This window comes from Nestor notabilis, unplaced genomic scaffold (assembly GCF_000696875.1).
Source record: "Nestor notabilis isolate BGI_N333 unplaced genomic scaffold, ASM69687v1 scaffold7643, whole genome shotgun sequence".
Taxonomy (NCBI): domain Eukaryota; kingdom Metazoa; phylum Chordata; class Aves; order Psittaciformes; family Psittacidae; genus Nestor; species Nestor notabilis.
Genome location: NW_009920528.1, coordinates 8,756 through 27,582, shown reverse-complemented (window position 1 = coordinate 27,582; position 18,827 = coordinate 8,756). Strand labels below are relative to the sequence as shown.

Here is an 18,827-nt window from a genome sequence, read left to right as displayed (position 1 = left end):
AGCACCTGCTTTGAAGCATCAACAGGCTTGTTTACAACATCCAAATTCCCAAAATACTTACTTGTGGATGAAACAAGAATCCCGGGGAAGGTCTCAAGTATTTCTCTTTCAAAGCTTCCAGTGGATCAGTTAACTTTCTTTTTTCTACTCTGTAAATGTTAAAATTAGATTTGCTTGTGATGAATCGGTCTCAGATATTAATAATCATACAGCTACTCATGTTTAAAATAGTCAATTATACATCAAGTGATTTTTTTTCTCAGAGATAATGGTAAAAGATAAGGAAGTACAGTCAACTCTCGAATCCCGCATATAACTCATTACCTCGGGTGGGGGCTGTGAATTGTCATTAAAGGGAGATTATACCATTTAGAGAGGAAATAATCCGATTTCAAAAGACTGGTTAATAATTATAATAGGAACCAGTGACTAACTACTGAGCACTTCTATAAAGAAATAAGGCAACTCAGAGGAGAGGAATTCAGGTAACAGGGACCCTTGAGCAATGGGTCCCTTCTTGTCTGTGTATGCAAGACATCACAGCCACCATCCTGGAGACATCTCCTTATGCATGACCATGCACCACGACAGCAAGATAGGAAGGCTTGTAGGAACACACTGAATATGATATGCCAGGAACAAAGACTGTGATCAACTCATGTGGGCATTTAGGTAGCAAAACACAGAGCAGGTAATTGAGAAGCAGTGTGGAAATTTGAGGAAATTTAACTTTTTCTGTTACTGATGTGGATGGTTAAAGGGACAGATACTGTTGTCCATACATAGATGTAACTCACAGCAAAGGAAGAAGCCTTGGTAACAATTTGCCTTGTGCTACTGCCAGAATTTGTACAATTTCATTAGTTTTTAATGCAGGACCATAAAACACGGATCATTATTTCCACTGCTTCAGGCACTTAAAATGAATATGACGCAAAGAAAACCTATGGTCTACTACAGATATTAATCTAGCATGAATAAAACCATCTCAGTAAATAGCATCATATCCTGTTTCTTCATGATGCATACCTGTTGTCTTATGTGAAAGCTTTCCTCAAAAACTTTGCCCACAGCACTTCTTTTTTCAGAAAAAGTAATAAATTAACATCATTTACATGGCAGCAACTTTTTCTTTTTAACCATTTTTAACGATAGGCTGTAAAATCAGTCATTTATATTACAGACAAATATTTTCATGGCTAATATTTCTCTAAACTAATTTAGATGCATGACTTTGGCTGGTTACAGACATATGAGCAGAATGGTGAAGGGCAAAATGCAGGTGAAATCCAGATCCCAGGGAGACCCGTCTCAGCACTACTGGGAAACACTGAGACGTCAGGATTTTACCACTATGTTTTAAAACCTCAGCTCACTAAGAGTCTCTGCTTTTGCACCCTTCGAAGCCAACGACAAGGCTCCCACTGATTTCATAAAGTGGATTGGATTAACTAGCCCACTGGTTACGCTTTGTACACACAAGGACACTGTATCTCAAATTATATTAACAACATGCCTGGAGAAATCAACCCATTTTTGAAATAACGGTAAAAAAGGGCAGAAATCACTCTTGATTTCCATACTTTTTGTACACCCTAGGACAAATTTGTTTCTTTGCTGTACTCCTACTCAATTCAGGAGGAATTAGAAAGGTCATTTTTCATCAGCACCCTGGTGAGATGCACTGCAATTTCCATGGGAAGGCAGAGGGCAGCCAAGGCAAGTGGGCAGCATTTTGGAAGAAAATGAATTTGGGACAAACCAGTGATATCAAACACATAATAAATATACAAACATTCAACACTGATGACAATTAGTTTATAGGTAAGGGATTATATTCAACTTCTGCATGTGAAGCTAATGACTCATGGCAACAAGGGCAGTCATGAAGACTTGCTAAATGCAGCATTACCAAACCCAGGGTTTGCTCTGAACAGCTCAGATTTGAGGTGGGGTGCACAGGTCAGCATGCAGCCTGGGCCACCCCATTTCCTGCTGGTGGGATGATACCTCCAGGGACAGTGGAAGGGGAACGGGGTCATTCTGCATCCACAGGCAGGTGGCCATGGCAGACCTAGCTGCCTGTACCAAAGGAGGCTGAAGGGCAGCAGACAGTCCATTACCTGTAAATGGGATCCATAAAGAATGGGGTCGGCCTGGCATGCTGCAAGGAGGACTCTGAAGCTTTCCTTTGCTCAAGGTCACCTCCTTTCTTTTCTCCAAAGACGTGGTTTTTCCGAGGCTCAGCTTGTTTTGTGCTACTGGCTCGACTTCTGCTGCCCATGCTGAGATCTAGAGGCTGGTCCTGGCTTGTCAGAGAGGGGGCTGTTGGCTTTGAGGGTATAGGAGTAAGTGGCTTCTCCTCCTTACGCTTTATGGTGAGGTCAAAGGGAGATTCAGAGCTTCCCTTTGAGATCTTCTTTATTTCACTGGGTGATTGGGGCTCCACTTTCAAGGGTAACGGTCTCAAGTCTCTATCAGGAAATGGATACATTGATTGAGAGAATGCTGGAAAAAATGGGAGGGGAAACATGGAAGGGTAAGGTAAGGCTCCGACTTTTTTGTCTTGCAGCCCCACAAGTCCTGTTGAACCAAAGTACTTTTCAGCAATAGAAGCAATAGCCTTTATAGAATCATTCACCGCTCCTGACACCGCAGTCTGCTCCTCTAAGGATGGTGAGAAAATGGAATGATTGCTGTGGTCTTTCTTATTATTTATTGAAGCCAGGCTCTGCAGAGAGCTTACTTTGTCTTTGAACATTTTACCATTTTCTTTAAATTTCTCTTTCTCACTTTCAATGTCACTTTCCAGATCAGAGCCCGAGGTGGTTTCCAGGTCACTGCCACTGGGGGTACTGACATCGTCAAGGTCAAGGTCACTACTCTCTGACTGGTCACTGAGTTTCTCATGCGGCCTCTCTTCAGAGGACCTCTCTGGTTGAAGCTCCACTGGCTTATTCTCCCCTACTGATGGTTGCTTATTTAGTGCCTTCAAAATATCCTGCGTAGCTGGCAGTATCTGAGGATTTGTCATGAGGGGACTTTGACTTTTGTTTGTCTGATCTGTGCTCGGTAGTCCTTTAACAGGAGAACTAGTAGGTAGCAAAGGTGGCCTGTGGTACAAGCCTGAAGGAAACAGACCAGGGAAGCTAAAAGAAAATCCAGGAGCTGTTGGAAAGGTAAGACCAGCAGGATGCCTATTGGCTCCAAAATAGTCAGCAAGGCCCGGATTTGCATGATTCATATTAACCATGGACGTTTTATCCATAGCTGGGGTTCCAGGAAGTGAAATGCCTTGGCCAAAAAATCCTCCTGCTGCAAAATGGTTCTTGCCCTCACAAAATCTCCTGTGTTTATTTAAGGAAGACGTAGTGCTGAACATTTGTCCACAGTCTTTGCACTTGATTTGGGTTCTGCAATCAGCATGCATGCGCTTATGACGACAAAGGTTTGAAAACTGAGTATAGGATTTATGGCAGACCTCACCTGTATGTAAACAACAACAACAACACATCTCAGGCTTTATGGTAGTTTCCCCGCACTCTCAAAATTTTGCAAACACCACCATTTTTTTACCCACTAAATGTCAATTAGGAAGCCATAAGGAGAAGTCAGGGTGCACAAATGTACAAAAAGCTATTGTACTCTTCTAAAGCAAGGCATCCAAGCAGACAAATGTCTAAAGACAGCACCAAAACCCACTCCAACAAACCAGAAAAGGTACGAAATCACTAAAAGACAAAGTTTCCTTATTTGCTCTTTGCATTGCACAGTGTTGCATATTTGGTAACATTATTCCATATTGCATTAGCATCCAGAGCCACGCCAAGACCCATGTCTCAGTGCTGTAACGCCGTATGAACCCACAGTGCTCTTGCATCAGCAAGCACTCGTGTTTTCAAATGACATCCATTTAGATCACTGTTACCATGTGGAAAGTTAGTCATTAAAATAAATAATTGCAGGACCAGACAGGAGACAGACAGAGCTGCCTCACAGAGCATTCAGTCTGCAAGACCATAAAGATACAAAAGAAGCGAAGGAGGAGACAACCAGATACTTTCAAGTGCGTAACCTTATTAACAACCAGTATTTTTTTTTTCACTTACAATTAAGAATTTAATCTCATGAAAGTACAGGCCAGAATACCTCACATGTCCAAGGCACTTTTATTCATAGAATTCATACAGTCCCTACAGTTGCCTGGGGTGCTGTAACTCTAAATTCCACATTTTAATAATTTTACTAGTCTTAATGTTGCTTGCATATGAATGTCTCTTGCATATGAAAAAATACACTCTATTTTGACAACAACTTGTTTAAGAACACAGCTGTATGTATTTGCATGTGTGATGCTCAAAACAGCTCAATGGATTTCCTTTCAAACTCCTCTGGGATGAGAATAGCTTCAGCCTCACAAAAGCAGCACTTGGAGAAAGCCTGAAACCACAGATGGGAGAAGATCTACCTCAAGTTCATGGGCCTGATCTAACCTGTAACACTTGGCAGATCAAAGCATAGCTTCCAGCAACCATTTTTAGTAGCAGGATACAGAAAGTTGTCCCGGTGGTGCTAAGCAAGATGCTACGAAGAGTGAATCACGTCGCTGAAACAAACGAGATTTTTCAGGTCCCTAACCCTCTGGCTGCTACAGACCTTAGGGAGCAAACTGGGACAACAACCAAGTTGTAGGTCTTTAAAAGTTAAAATGTGGTTTGAAAGAGGATAATGCTCAGCTCCCCAGTGCCTTTTTATGTTCCCTTTTTGTATTCTTGGGATGAGTAGGGGCATCAAGCAAGTCCCAAGGCTGTGCCATTTCTTGTCTCTTCACTACCCTAAAATCTGCCTGTACCTCTGCCATACCTTGCTTCTAACAGTTTAAAAACAAAGCAATAGCATTACTGGTAAGCAGTGTCATCCCTCTGCAATAAATCTTTTTTTTTTTTTTTTTTTTTCCAGCCAGGAAAAAGCATGTGGCCACTTTATTTTTATTTAACTTGTGTTATATCATAAGCTCTCATCTTTCACACATCAAAGCCACTCAACAATACACATTGTGTATTCTGAGGCCTTTTTAACAATCATTTTCATGATTCGAGACAGACTGACATAATTTACAATGGCTCTATTTTAAGCCTGCAAAGGAAACTGAATTGAATGTATCCCATCCTGCACTTTTGGTTCCCATGAACTGCAATCACGTCCTCTAGCTTCCACTCACACCGGGGCCACACTAACCTTCCTGCGCCTCTAAATCTCTGCCCTTGAGAAACTTGACCACTTGTTGTCATCTCTTAACTGTTTACCTCTTAAGCAGGCTGCTTCATATCTCAGCAACAATGCTCCTATTGTTTGAGGCCTGATGCTGCCTGATCTACCCATTTTCCCTGTTCACGTCCCATCCCGTTGACATCCCTGGGACAATTCGTGGGGTAAAGAGTGCAGAATTGGGCCCAAACACAGGAAATTTGCAATGTGGTAATTCAGGAAGAATGTTTGTTGCTGTGTATCAGTTACTGTTCCTGCTAGAAATCTTCATTCACAAGGAAAGACAATAAAGAAAAAAGATAACATTAAAAATAAAATTAAAAATAAAGAAAAAAGAGGGAATATAAACAAAAAAGACACATGAAGGAAAAGAAAAAAGAGGAGGGGGGGAGGGGAGAGGAGAGGAGGAGAAAAGATGAGAGGAGGAGAAGAGATGAGAGGAGAGGAGAGGAGACTTATTCTAGTTCCTTGTAAATGCTTGACTTTCTCTGGATAAGTACTTTCTGGTTTGGTTTTGGTTTTTTTTAACATTTTATTTGCCTATTTAACACAGAACTCTTTTTTTTTTTCATTTTATATAGAACTATTCATCATTTGCTTGTTGCAGTTTTCTGCTATTTTCTCCTATTTTTAGCCTAATTGTAGGCATAAGGTTTCTGCTCCCACAAGTGAGAGTCACCTCCATATTTCACAGTACAGAATCAGACCCCTTACCTTCACTGTTGAGGTCTTAACACAAAAATCGCCCCTGCTCCCAGCAGGCTGATCACAGAAATCAAAATCAAACTGACCAGAATGGTGACTCAGAGTGACATATCCATATGTTTGCATAAGCTTCAATGTGGATATTATGGGTCAACTCCTTTCCTTTTGTAATGCAGGATAACTATCAATAAACACTGATAGAATTATGCCTAACATATAAGCAGCAGAGCATCAACCATGTATACTTTTCAAGAAAAAGAAAATATTTCCAATGCATACATTTACAAGGCTAGGCTAATATATAATTCAAAACAAATCATGTTTTGTTAACTTTTGATCTTCTAACAGGTTGTGTGAGGGCATGCTTCTTATTCACATGACTGTATTAAATAGAACACTTCACTCAAGTAGGCTAGAGTGGCAAGCAGGTGAAAAGGGGTGTATTGCTACAGATTTGGTCTTCTTAAAGTTTGGGAAGTTCTCCCTTAAAGAACAGTGGTACATTATTACATTATTATTCTCCATTAACCTGCTCAAAAATCATCAGAAACAAGAAATATTCTACTCTGGAGAAAAGCAAAATACATACAATTGAAAGCTATCCTTACGAACTACTAAAGGAGATGCAAATTAATCATTTGACTAAATATATTTTATCTTCGTTTTAAAACTAAATCAAAACAATAGTGGGGATACTGTTAAAATATGTAAATATTTATTATTGTAATCTCAATAAAACAATTAACAATTGTACCAAAGACTACCTTTTGAGCATAAAAGTTATTTAAAATTATTTAATGAAGTGCTACTCACTCAAGGTGCCTCTTGCACTTAACAAGCAGTCTATTCAATTCACGAGCTCTCAAGGTTGGCAAAGAAATTTTGGGTCCAGGTCTGAAGCTCTTACTTCCCAGAGTAGTCTTACTCTTGGGGACTACTGCCTGAAGCTGGGGTGTAACATGGCATCAGTGAAGCGCAGAGACTCTGTCTAAATCAACTGCACCACCTCAACCTCTGTGGATATTCCCAGGAGTCAGGACTCATCAGATAAAATTGTACTACAAGATCTACCTCTTTTCCTCACATCACTTTTATTTCCAAGTAAAGTTTTGCTTAGACTTAGTAGACGGGGGATGGTTATCAACTTTAATTGCTTCCACATATCAAAGCAACAGAAGCTGGGTTTGATTTCTCCTATTACATCTTATTACACCCTTTAAATCTCAGTGCCATACTTTTAAGTGACTAATTTCTAAGAGAAGCTTCTTTCGATGCAGGTTTTATTGCTCTATAGACCCCAGGTTTAACATAAACCTCCAATCTGGCTCCCAAATTGCAAAAATTCATCTCATGCCTACTCACACTCTGCAACGCAATTGTCTCTAGACCCCAAATTAGCCAGCAGTTAAGTTTGCATATTTTCTGCTTATTAAAAAAATTACTATTTTGAATATGTTCAGTCTATTATGGCATGTGGTTTCTATTTGGAGAGGCTGGAGATTTTGTGAAGGCAGTGAGTAATTACCTTAGTGTTGGTGAGTTTTCACTCAAGCTTGGGTGGTGTACTGTAATAAGAGACAGTTGCCATAAACAGACTGGTACGAGTAAATCATGGTGTGTGGCCTTCTGGTGGAAAACAGATATCTCCTTTAGGTGACCCTACCTCCCTCCCATCGCTCGGCAAAGCCTATCAAACACGTGGTCTCCAAACCCTTTTGTTCTGCAATTATATGGCTGTTACTCATAGGTTGCTCAATGGGTTTTCATCCCTCACACTGTACATATGAAGAATACTGGTTGCTGGTTTATCAGAATAAATAGCTACAAAAACCATTTGAGAGATTATTTCATTTATAAGAGGTGGCACTTACAGACTTTTATGTAGGACATTGCAACAGGACCATTTGAAGTCTCCCTACCTAGCCAGAAGTTACCTTTCTCTAATAATTATAATCTTTAAGTGTAATTACTTAAGTTACAATAGGGTTTAAAAATTATTAGTGATATTTACTGGTGGATCTAGTTAGACATTTTCTCACTGAAGAAGGCCAAACCAAAGTTATTATCTAACCCAATGTCTGGTATAAAGATTTCACACAAATGAATCTTTCAAGCCAATACTCCTCTTGAGGAATTATCTTAGTGTGCAGTTGACACTTTGTTCGAGTATGGTGTTGACATTTTGGTAAATTATTGTTGAGCGCAGCAGAAGACGAAGAAGTTTACCAGACAAGTAGAGAAGGTGTTCACAACGTGCCTTTCAAGCCATAGCAGTTGCCTGAAAAGACTGTGGTGAAGAGTAACACTACCAAGAACAGTATTCGTAAATATTTTCTGCCTCTGCTTCTTTGGTGAAGGGGAGAGAAAGCAACCTGCACTGTTACCTAGCAGGATCTGGCTCAGCAGTAAACACAACACATGAAACTCTGAGGATCCAATTTACAGCCCAGTACAGAGTCAGGCCCACATACAAGGAAAGTTTTATGGCTGGAGCAGCTGCTCGCGAAGACCTAATAGCTCAACTTGATACTTAAATTTGGGGTATGCAAAGGAGCCTCAGGAGGGCGGCAAGCTCCTCTGACTGAAATCTACTGCCTCTAAGATTTATTTTCCAACTCAATCAAAAGTCATGGCATCTGCTCTGGAGACTTTGTAGCCCAAAATTAACTCCAAAAGCAAAGCTGCCTTCCAGATACTGCTGGCTTTTCCTAATTCCCAGCATGTCGCAGCTGTGGTGGCAACCCCCACCCTCACGCTGCCACCTCCTCTCCTGTGCCAGCACAGCAGGGCTGGATCCAGGACAGGGTGCAGCATGGGGACCACTGCTGGTGCAGAGGAGCAGGAGGGAGAGCAGCCAGCTTGGCACGGTGCAAAGCAACAAGGCTGCAGCCACCAAGACTGGGACGGCTCCTTCTTTCTAAATCTCACTCCCCATTTGCTCTCTGCCTCTGTGCATGGAAAAAGTAACCCAAGGACAATAGGTACATTTGTACAGCATCCAGTGTCTGTCTGAAAAGGAAAACTGTATGAAAATACTGCTTTGCATTGGACTACAAATTACCCAGAGCTCATACAGTAACTCACAGCCCCCAAGAAACAGGTGAGAAACTTAAAAGGAGCACAACACAATCTCCTGTTTCCAGATTACGCTGCTTTATGAAAAAGACATAACACTTAACCAAAGACGTTTAGTTGAAGACTTACATATAAAAGGTTTGACACTGCTGTGGATGTGTTTATGCTGTTTGAGGCCTGAAGAAGTGGCAAAGGTTTTGCCACACTCTGGACAAGCGTGAGCACGAGCCCCAACATGCTGGGAACGAATATGCCTCTGAAGGTTGCTGGGGTCCGTGAAAACCTGCTAGGAAATGAGTACTGATTAATCAAGAAACTTGACTGCTGAAGAAGCAAGTTATTACAAGAGTCTTTTAAAATTCAAACCTTGGAGATATTTGGGAGTCTTTTAAGATTAAAAACCTCACTAACAGACGTCAATGGGAGCTGTGCCTACAGGATGGGGCCTCAGTTTCCCAGGATCAGCCAAGTATTTGGTGGATCTGTTAACCCCTTTGAAGCTACTGCAGCAGCTGCATTTGATCCTGCCATTAGCAATTGTACTTTTGAGAGGTCAGAGCCTTCACAGAAAATGAGTCAAAAAGTGGCTGTTTGAAACCTCTAAGCATTAATGCAGTAGAAATACTTCATAGCAACAACTGAGCGTGTGACAGCAAGAAATCCAGTACATGACACAGTTCTAGCACCCAGGGCTTGGTTGCATCAGCTCAATATAGAATTCCCATTATTGCAGCAAATCTACTTAAAAACAAGAAAGACCTCATGCAAAAGGCCCAAGCTTTGGGAATCTGATAAAAGGCAATGAAGAGCACCACATCCTATACAAATGATCTATACAGGAAGCCCAGTGCTGGGAAGTGATAGAGATGCTCTAGAGATGAGATAGTTGCACTCACCTTGCACAGCTGGTGCCCATCGCTATTTCTTATTTTGATATACTGCAGTAGTGTCCTGAAGTTTCTGGTACCAAGAGCTGGCACACAGCCTAGGGGACCCATCCACCCTGCATTTCCCTAGGGTTTGTTGCCCCTCAGTAATCCTCCTTACACCCCACCAGTCCTCACAAAGCACCAAGCCCTGAGCTCAGGGATGCTCCACAACCTGCATCAGTGCCCATTTCAAACTCTACAGCCATTTCCAAATCAAAAGGGGTAGAAAAGTAACATATTTATAAAGTAGAATTGTAAACCCCTGAGAATCAGTCTGGAGCACAGAAGAAGCTCTATTCCCTCCAGCATCCCAGCCCCAGGCATGCCCACTTCCATGCTCCCGTGCATCCAGCAGCACAAGAAGTGCCAGGCAGCCTACAAATTCACTGTACCTTGGCACAGTTTTCACATTCGTAGTGCTTCCCGCTGTCGTGCGACATTTGGTGGCGTATCAAGTTGGACTTCCAGTTAAAAGCTTTGGGGCACTGGTCACACTTGTACTCCCTCTCCTCGCTGTGTGACAGCATGTGCTTCTCCAGGCTGCAGAAACAGGAACAGGGCTCAGTGAGGTCCCCCACACATGTGGCTTTATCACTGGTTTATAGGAAGAGGAGACAGCAGAGCACATAATTACAGGAAAAAAACCCTTAAAAAAGCCCCAAAGGTCCAATCCTGATGGACCCAAGTCCTTTAAGTACCTGGCTCACCCCAGCCGGGAGGCAGAACATCCTACTCTTACCAGAATACCACATCCTCTCATGTTTTTCCAGGCTACTTACAAATGCTCCAGGAGATAGAATCATAGAATCGTTAGGGTTGGAAAGGACCTTAAGATCATCTAGTTCCAACCCCCCTGCCATGAGCAGGGGACACCACACACTAAACTATGTCACCCAAGGCTCTGTCCAGCCTGGCCTTGAACACCTCCAGGGTTGGAGCATTCACAACTTCCTTGGGCAACCCATTCCAGTGCCTCACCACCCTCACTGGAAAGAACTTCTTCCTTATGTCTAATCTAAACTTCCCCTGTTCAAGTTTAAAGCCATTACCCCTTGTCCTACCACTACAGTCCCTAACAAAGAGTCCCTCCCCAGTATCCTTGTAGGCCCCCTTCAGATATTGGAAGGCTGCTATGAGGTCTCCACGCAGCCTTCTCTTCTCCAGGCTGAACAGTCCCAACTTTCTCAGCCTGTCTTCATATGGGAGGTGCTCTAGTCCTCTTATCATCCTCGTGGCCTCCTCTGGACTTGCTCCAGCAGCTCCACGTCCTTTTTATGTTGAGGACACCAGAACTGTACACAATACTCCAAGTGAGGTCTCACAAGAGCAGAGTAGAGGGGCAGGATCACCTCCTTTGACCTGCTGCTTTTGATACAGCCCAGGATGATGCTGCCATTGCTCCCTAAGGAGATTATTTCATACACTTCTCAGTATTTCACTCTGGTAATTCTTCCCTGCAGTCTGAATTATTTCTATTTTATGACTTTCCCTCTAAGCACACCTTGGATCCCACACCACCTGAAGTAATTCTACTCCTTTAATAGGTGTCAATTTTTCTTACAACAGGAATAGATGATGAGAAACTCCACTGGAGCAGGACAGGATGAGCATAAAAAGCCTCTAAATATGGTACACTACAACAGAAGTTATATTTGATTATTATTAACTGTGTTCAATTGTATAGCTGTTCATTCATTTATTAGTAGGGTATTCAATCTCCACACAATTTGTGCTACACATCTTTGAATTCATTTTTGTCTCAGAATTTTCTGAATTCCTGTTTTATTATTCATTTGAGAAAATATATATTTCTAAACACCTGTACTGCTTGGTCACATACAGAGTCGTGGCTCACACTGCTGCTTGAGGATCACTACATAATGTAAGAGTAGATTCACAAAAAAAGCACTGCAAACTGGGATTTTTAGCCTGGGATGCCAAAGCAGATCAATCTTTCCTCAAGTGAATCTCCCACTGATCTCTGCTGCACCAGTGGACAAAACCTGCTGGGTTTACAGTCTCCTTTGGATGGTGCAGCCCTAATAACAACCTCTATTCTCAACCACAGGTAACGGAAAAGTGTTCACCCTGCGGATGCTCTTTACTCCTAACCCCTTTCAATCTTCTTCCTTTGGGGGAGAAAAATAATTCTGGTTTCCCCTCCTAATACTTCTAGAACAATTGACTCTCCATCATGCACTGGTAAACAACTTCACTGTAAAACCAGAGAGACTCTTGTCCCCAGCTCCGGCACCAGCTCCCGGACGCCTGCCACAGCTATGTGATCTACCATCAGCGCTGGGCTGTCCTGGCCCCTCAGATCTCCATCTTCCTGCTCTGCTCTTTCTCCATTTAATCACGCACACCCTCAAGCATGTCTCATTCAGGCCTTTTGTTTTATATAATCTGGATATAGCACACTTTGGTACTTTTTTTGCTGTGAACTGTCTTTGTGGTGTTATTAGCCTTTCAATAATTCAGGAGTTCAGAGAATGACTGCATTTTCTCTCATTTTTCACTCTTTCTCACAGTACTGCCCATCTATTTATGATGACTCGTTCTTTGTTTTCTGCCCTTTCTCGTCAATATTTAATACTTTAAGCTAAATTTACATTTCCTGAATGATTCCCATATGTTAGATATCGTCCTCTGGTTTGCAGGCAGAAAAGAACTTTAACACTGAATAACTCACAACATGGAAAAATACTACAGTCCAGACTCCTGCCTCACTCACACTGCTGCAACCCTTTTGACTTTATCTACCTACATCAGCCCTTCCAAATCAATCACTCAGGTCGAAAATTAGACATATGGAGCTGCATACTGCTTAACATCAGCTGAAGAATAAGACCCTGTGCCTGAATAAATTCCTGTTCAACTGGGTTGACCTAGTATGCAGAGAACAATGTTTGGCACATGATGTTTTAATTGTGGTGTCATTAATTTTGCAGAAGTGTAAGGATCGGGTCATACACTACACTGACTGAAGACACCCCACATGATGCCGATCCACCTCAGGATCTAAGGAGCATCCGTGTTTCGGGAGAGAGGGCTCCATCTTGCAGAACTAGCACCTGAAGGATCCAGAAGCAGTTGTCCAGTGGGGTTAACCCTGGGCATGCACAAATCCATGCTAACCTCCAACAGACACCACAATACCCTGAATCATGGACTAGTAAAAATTTCTATGAAAAATATGAACCCCAAAAACACTCTAAATTGACAAGTCAATATTTAAGGAGCTTACGATTATTAAGCAATGCAAATAAATACACTGCTGTCCCTAAAAGGGCAGTTAATAGTCACTTCGGTTGTGCCCACATAATGTGGAGAGGAAAGAAGTCACTCTGAGAGTGTGGAAGCTGTGCTACAGACCCTGGTTAAAAGCAAAAGATACTGGCCCAGGTCTGCTGCTGCTGTAAACCAGCTTCCTAAGGAATGCACTGCCTCATCATAGCGGAGGATCTGGCCCAGGATTTTGTTATTGAGCTACCTCAGCATTATTATCAAATGTTGGCTGGGGTCAACCTTCCCCTGGTCCTGAAAAGCATTAAAATGTGAATCTGTGAGGGATGTGCTGCAGAAGCTCTTGTGTAACCTCAATATCTTTCAGTAATTTTCAAAATTTGCTGTAATCTCCACTGCAATACAGCATTTTAAGTAGCCACAAAAATTATAGTGACATGAAACACATAAATGAAATTCAGCATATAAAAGTCACAATTTCTATTTACATTCTATGCATATTTCAGGTACATATGCACATGGGTCTATCTGTTTATAAACACACACATATATGTAATAAAAAGAAGAACCCACTGTTTCAAGACAGTACAACTATAAACATATATTAACTTACAGACATATATATCATAGAATCATTGAATGATTTGGGTTGGAAGGGACCTTAAAAATCACCTAATTCCAATCCCCCTACCATAGGCAGGGACACCTGCTGCTAGACCAGGTTGCTCAAAGCCCCATCCAATCTGGCCTTGAACACTGCCAGGGATGGGGCATCCATAACTTCTCTACGCAACCTATGCCAGTGCCTCATCACCCTCACAGTAAAGAATTTCTTTCTAATATCTAATCTAAATCTACCACCTTTCAGTTTAAAGGCGTTCTCCTTTGTCCTACCCCTACATGCCCTTGTAAAAAGTCCCTCTCCTGCTTTTCTTGTAGGTCTTGTAGACCCCTTGTAAGTACTGGAAGGCTGCTGTAAAGTCTCCCCAGAGCCTTCTCTTCTCCAGGCTGAACAACCCCAACTCTCTCAGTACAACTAGAACATGCCTCTAACTAGCACAGCTTGTTTGCAAAGATAAAATCTGTAATGTCAGTGAACACCACTTGGAGATGTTGTAAGTTATTTTTACCTAAAAACAAAGAGCTTAATTGATCTGAACTATAATCACTCCTCTAATTTCACTGCACAAGCCCAATTCATGCCAGCTAAAGATCTGATTATTAGAAGAGCTAGTTCTTAATTAAGGTCCCCACAAAGGACTTCAGTATAAGGACCAAATTTCTGGTATTATTGCGACTCCATTGTTTTCTATGCCATAAAACACCAACTGGCACAGAAGTCTTATTCATCTTCATCTTTGGTTTGTATATAAAACGAAAGTATCAGATTCTGCCCTAGCTGATGCCCTGCACCATCTGACTGAAGCCATCGCAGGATTTGCCTCATTCAATAGTTTCAAGCATCCACTCCTACCTTTGTAAGTCTGGGAAGACTTGATCACATTCTTTACACTCCTGGATTTCATGCACATCCTGAAGGTCATTCTCATTCTCAAGCTTTTTCTGGAAGTCCTCCTCCACCATGGAGAAGGCAGAATGAGGTGTGCTGCACGGGAACTTCTGATGGTCTACAAGCTCAGCCTTGGACTCAAAGAGCTGGTCACAGTCCTCGCAGCGATACTGACGCTCCTCTGGAAGACAAAGGGATTGGGCACAGGGAAACTGCATCACTTTTCAATCATTTTTAACTACCATCCCAGCAGGAGTTTGATGACAGCGTGGTTCAATAAATATCTATTCAGTGAAAGAGAGAAGAACCTCAAAAGAAACATGGATGCCTTAGAACACTTCATAATAATGCTTTAATTCTACAGTATGTGACAGTGCAATACTACCTGCTAATTTCCTGGGTGACACTCAATAGGGGTTCCTAACACTGGCTTAGAAAAAATGTCAGTGTCTTTATATACTATCCTAAATGGGGAAATAGAGAGTCATAGGTGGATATCCAGTGGAGGCTGCCAGTCTCCAAGTTTCTGAATGAAGGAGACTAATTTAGACATGAACAACAGCATCTAAAATAGCCAGAGGGTGTTTATAGTTTTGAAAAGTGTCTTCATTTCCATCAGAGTCCTTTTGCAGCACCCAACCATGTTCAAAGTAAGCCAGAGATGCATGAAGTTGGGGCCCTTGCTTTAAATTCCATAAATAATGTGTTTCTTAATGAAATAAGTGTAGAAGATTAACTAGAGTGTCACTTTGGAGTGTTACCTGCCCTACAGATACAAATGCCATGGGGGTCTGAGTCAGAAAGGCACTGAGGAGTCTGGCTGAAATCTCTAATGTGTGCAGTTGGTTATGGCTTGACACCTGTTGCAGAGAAAGCATCATAGGGCTCTGTTGCAAACTGTCCACAAGCAATACTTTGGCTCAGTCTACTTCTAAATTAGCCCTGTGGGACATATTCTTGCATGTGAATGCAGAGATTTCCTCTGGTGCCAGGAAATACATCAGCTGCTTGACCACAGGGACTAGGCATGGAAAACACTATGCTTGAAAAGGGGGACATCTTTAGCAATAACTAAACAAAATTACTAATGAATGATCCCCAACTTCTTCTTGAGAGAACAAAAGATACTGTTCTAAATGTGCAGGCAGTTATACATTTGCCCTTGATTCCACCTGCCCTGGGAAAACCCCTGTGTACCGTCCCTGAATCCCTGAGAATTTGTAAAATATCCACATTGGCATAAACTGCAACCTAACACGCATCAAGTAGATATCCCACACCCAGTCCCCACTGTGGCTGTATAACCCACTGTCTGATGGACAGCACAGCAAAAGGAGCTTTTGGAGATGGGGGACAAATCGCAGCAAGAGCTCAGGAGTTTCAGACCCAGAATCTGTGAGTCAGATCAGTAACAAATGAGCACAAGGAGGAAAAATGCCTCAAGTGTACTCACAAGTGACAGCAATATTAACCACCAAATTTTTCTCCTTTCAAGGTGATAGAATAACAGTTGTTTAGCTAAGTAACAAAAAATAACCCATAATCAGGGTCTGCACAGGTCCTGCAGGAGCAGCACAGCCTAGAGATGAGGACATAGACTCTTTCTCTCCTTTTGCAATACACACAGAATGATCAGATTTCAATCTTGAAGCCTTACTACTACCCTGTTAAAATCTGCCAACCTCTGTTTCTGCCAGGGAGATTCAAGTAAATGAGGTAAAACCTGAACAACATTAGGAGTTGCAGGGACTTAATGCTGAGAAGTATCATTTGTGCAAAGTACAGCTGCCCAGATTAACAGGTAGAAAACGCATATAAATATCTGAAAGACTGGTGCTAGGAGGATGGCGCCAGACTCTTTTCAGTGGTGCCCAGTGACAGGACGAGGAGCAATGACCATAAACTAATACCCAAGAAGTTTGACCTCAACATGAGGAAAAACTTCTTTATGTTGAGGGTGGCAGAGCACTGGAACAGGCTGGCCAGGGGGGTTGTGGAGTCTCCCTCTCTGGAGACATTCAAAACCTGCCTGGACACATTCATGTGTAAGTTGCCCCAGGTGACACTGTCTCGGCAGGGGGTTTGGACTAGATGATCTCCAGAGGTCCCTTCCAACCCTAATTATTCTGTGATTCTGTGAAAGTGCAACATCAAATGAAGAAACATTCAGTTGCATTCAAATGCAACACTGAGTGAAGCTGGCTGGACCAGGCTGGAGTGATGGAGTGAAGAAGAAAATAAACAGAGAAGTCCCCCAATACCAGTGTCGGCATCACTTTTGAGAGCAGACTTGCCCGTCAGAGGGACTGAAGGAGCTGTGATAATACACTAATTCATTTACTGAACAGCTTTCACAGAAACAGTAAGGCAGGAGATAGATAAATACAACCGTGGCCCAGCTCTCCTGCCAGGCTGCAGTGAAGCCATCCCAGATTTTGAAAGAATTCCACAGAGGAGAAATCTCCCTAAATTTTTGCTTAATTTCAATGATACTTTCTATTAGATTGGACAATAAGAAGTGGCTTACCATGAATGTCTGGAGCCATTGTTTCATGCGAGTAATCTTCACTCTTCATGAACAGCAAGAGCTCCTCTCCTGGTTCAATATCTGCTACCACTCTGTAGAATATCTGAAAAAAGAGAAAGCAATGTGATTACCACAACAGGCAAAGAGGCATAAACCACTGCTGGTGAGCATCACAGGACCAAAACCACGTGTCCAGACGCTGTCCTGGTGTGGCTGCTGGCTGCCATTCGCTGAAGAGGTGCTGACTTCGACTATGGCTCTTTCCAGCCCAAAGGCTGTTGGTGCTTTGGGCTCTGAGGGTAAAAAGGATGATTGCTTTCAACAGTCCCTGCTGGTAAATGAGCTGTGTGATGACTGCAAATATCACCAGCAATTTGCATGCTTAGTTATACCAAACCCATGTACAAAGCAGCCATAAAATGCTTCCCTGAGTGATCCATGTAAGGGACGTAACTCCTGTTGCACAGGGAAAAGGTACTAAAAGCAGATCTGAGAAGATGATGCTGATGAAGCCACAGACATCCAACCCCTGTTTCAATTATCTATGCAGTCCAGAAAGCTTTGAGGTGAGAGGCTTATGCAAACCAGTATGCCTGGTTATTCCTTAGCTTCAAACAGGAATCAAAGGAAAAATCAGTCCTGGATGAAGAAACAACATGAGCAGCCAAAGCTGGTGGTGGTGACCCTGTTTGGTGGCTCCTGGTCCCCCAGTCCAGGTGACATCAGGCTCTGGGCTCTGGGAAGGACCCATTAGGGAAGTAGGAGGCTGAGGGTTGGGGTAGGGGCAAGGAGACCACACTCCCTTGGGTCCATGCACCCAGAGCAATCACATACTGGCACCGCAAGCCTCTGCCGAAAGGAAATTCCCAAAATCCATGTGCAGGAAATGTGAAGAACACTAAAAAGCTCCATGAAGCAGCTCAAATAAGTATTAGTAACTTCCTCAGGCCTTGTTAAACAAAAACACATGACAGCTATGTTTCCTATGCTAAAAAATTATGCCTTTGCATTTTCCTTGGACTAGTGCATTTTTAAAGGTTTTGCTCTCAAACTCTTAACTCTCAATACTTAGTGCACCGGGAGAAAGGCAGAAAATCACCTCCACTGTTTGAAGTCAGACAGGCGCGTGTGTCACAAGGAGTGTACCGATAGCTAGAGATGTGTGGGTGATTTCCTTGCCCAGTCGTACATGAACCGTCACCCATCGGGTGGCCCCGGCAGCCGAGCACATACCGATGTCCTCCAGGAGGTGGCCGTATAGCCTAATCGTTTCTTTCTGCACAAGCGGCCTTTGCCAACTGATATGAGCTAAATGCCTAAAAATAACGAAAGAAGATGCATTTCCTTGGATTTGTTTTCTGTTCTTCACCTTGTCCCACAGAACGCTCTGGACGGGATGTGCAAGAGAGCAGCCCTGAAAGCTGCCAGAGCCAGCACATCCCAGTGCTGTGGTGCTCACCCCCCTCCAGTAGCCAGAATGCTGGCAAAAATCATTGGGTACAAGGTACCCAGTGCCACAATCCACTACTTATGGAAAATTTTCCCTATAAAATCCAGGCGAAGGAGT

General features: G+C 42.6%; 1 protein-coding gene across 4 annotated transcripts in view; it reads right to left on the bottom strand.

Moving 5' to 3' along the window:
• Positions 1-17,375, bottom strand: part of MECOM (MDS1 and EVI1 complex locus) — a 37,666-nt gene extending 20,291 nt beyond the window's left edge. For 2 of the 4 annotated variants that reach the window (XM_010010705.1, XM_010010707.1), the window contains exons 1-6: positions 17,261-17,375; positions 14,698-14,914; positions 10,370-10,517; positions 9,178-9,331; positions 2,124-3,486; positions 62-149 (exon numbers count right to left, since the gene is read on the bottom strand). In XM_010010705.1, coding sequence (XP_010009007.1) covers positions 62-149; positions 2,124-3,486; positions 9,178-9,331; positions 10,370-10,517; positions 14,698-14,914; positions 17,261-17,309 — 2,019 coding nt within the window. In that variant the 5' untranslated portion in view covers positions 17,310-17,375. Of the gene's footprint in view, positions 1-61; positions 150-2,123; positions 3,487-9,177; positions 9,335-10,369; positions 10,518-14,697; positions 14,915-17,260 lie in introns of all 4 variants that reach the window. The other 2 variants (XM_010010706.1, XM_010010704.1) reach the window with 2 other exon arrangements.
• Positions 17,376-18,827: the final 1,452 nt, after the last annotated feature.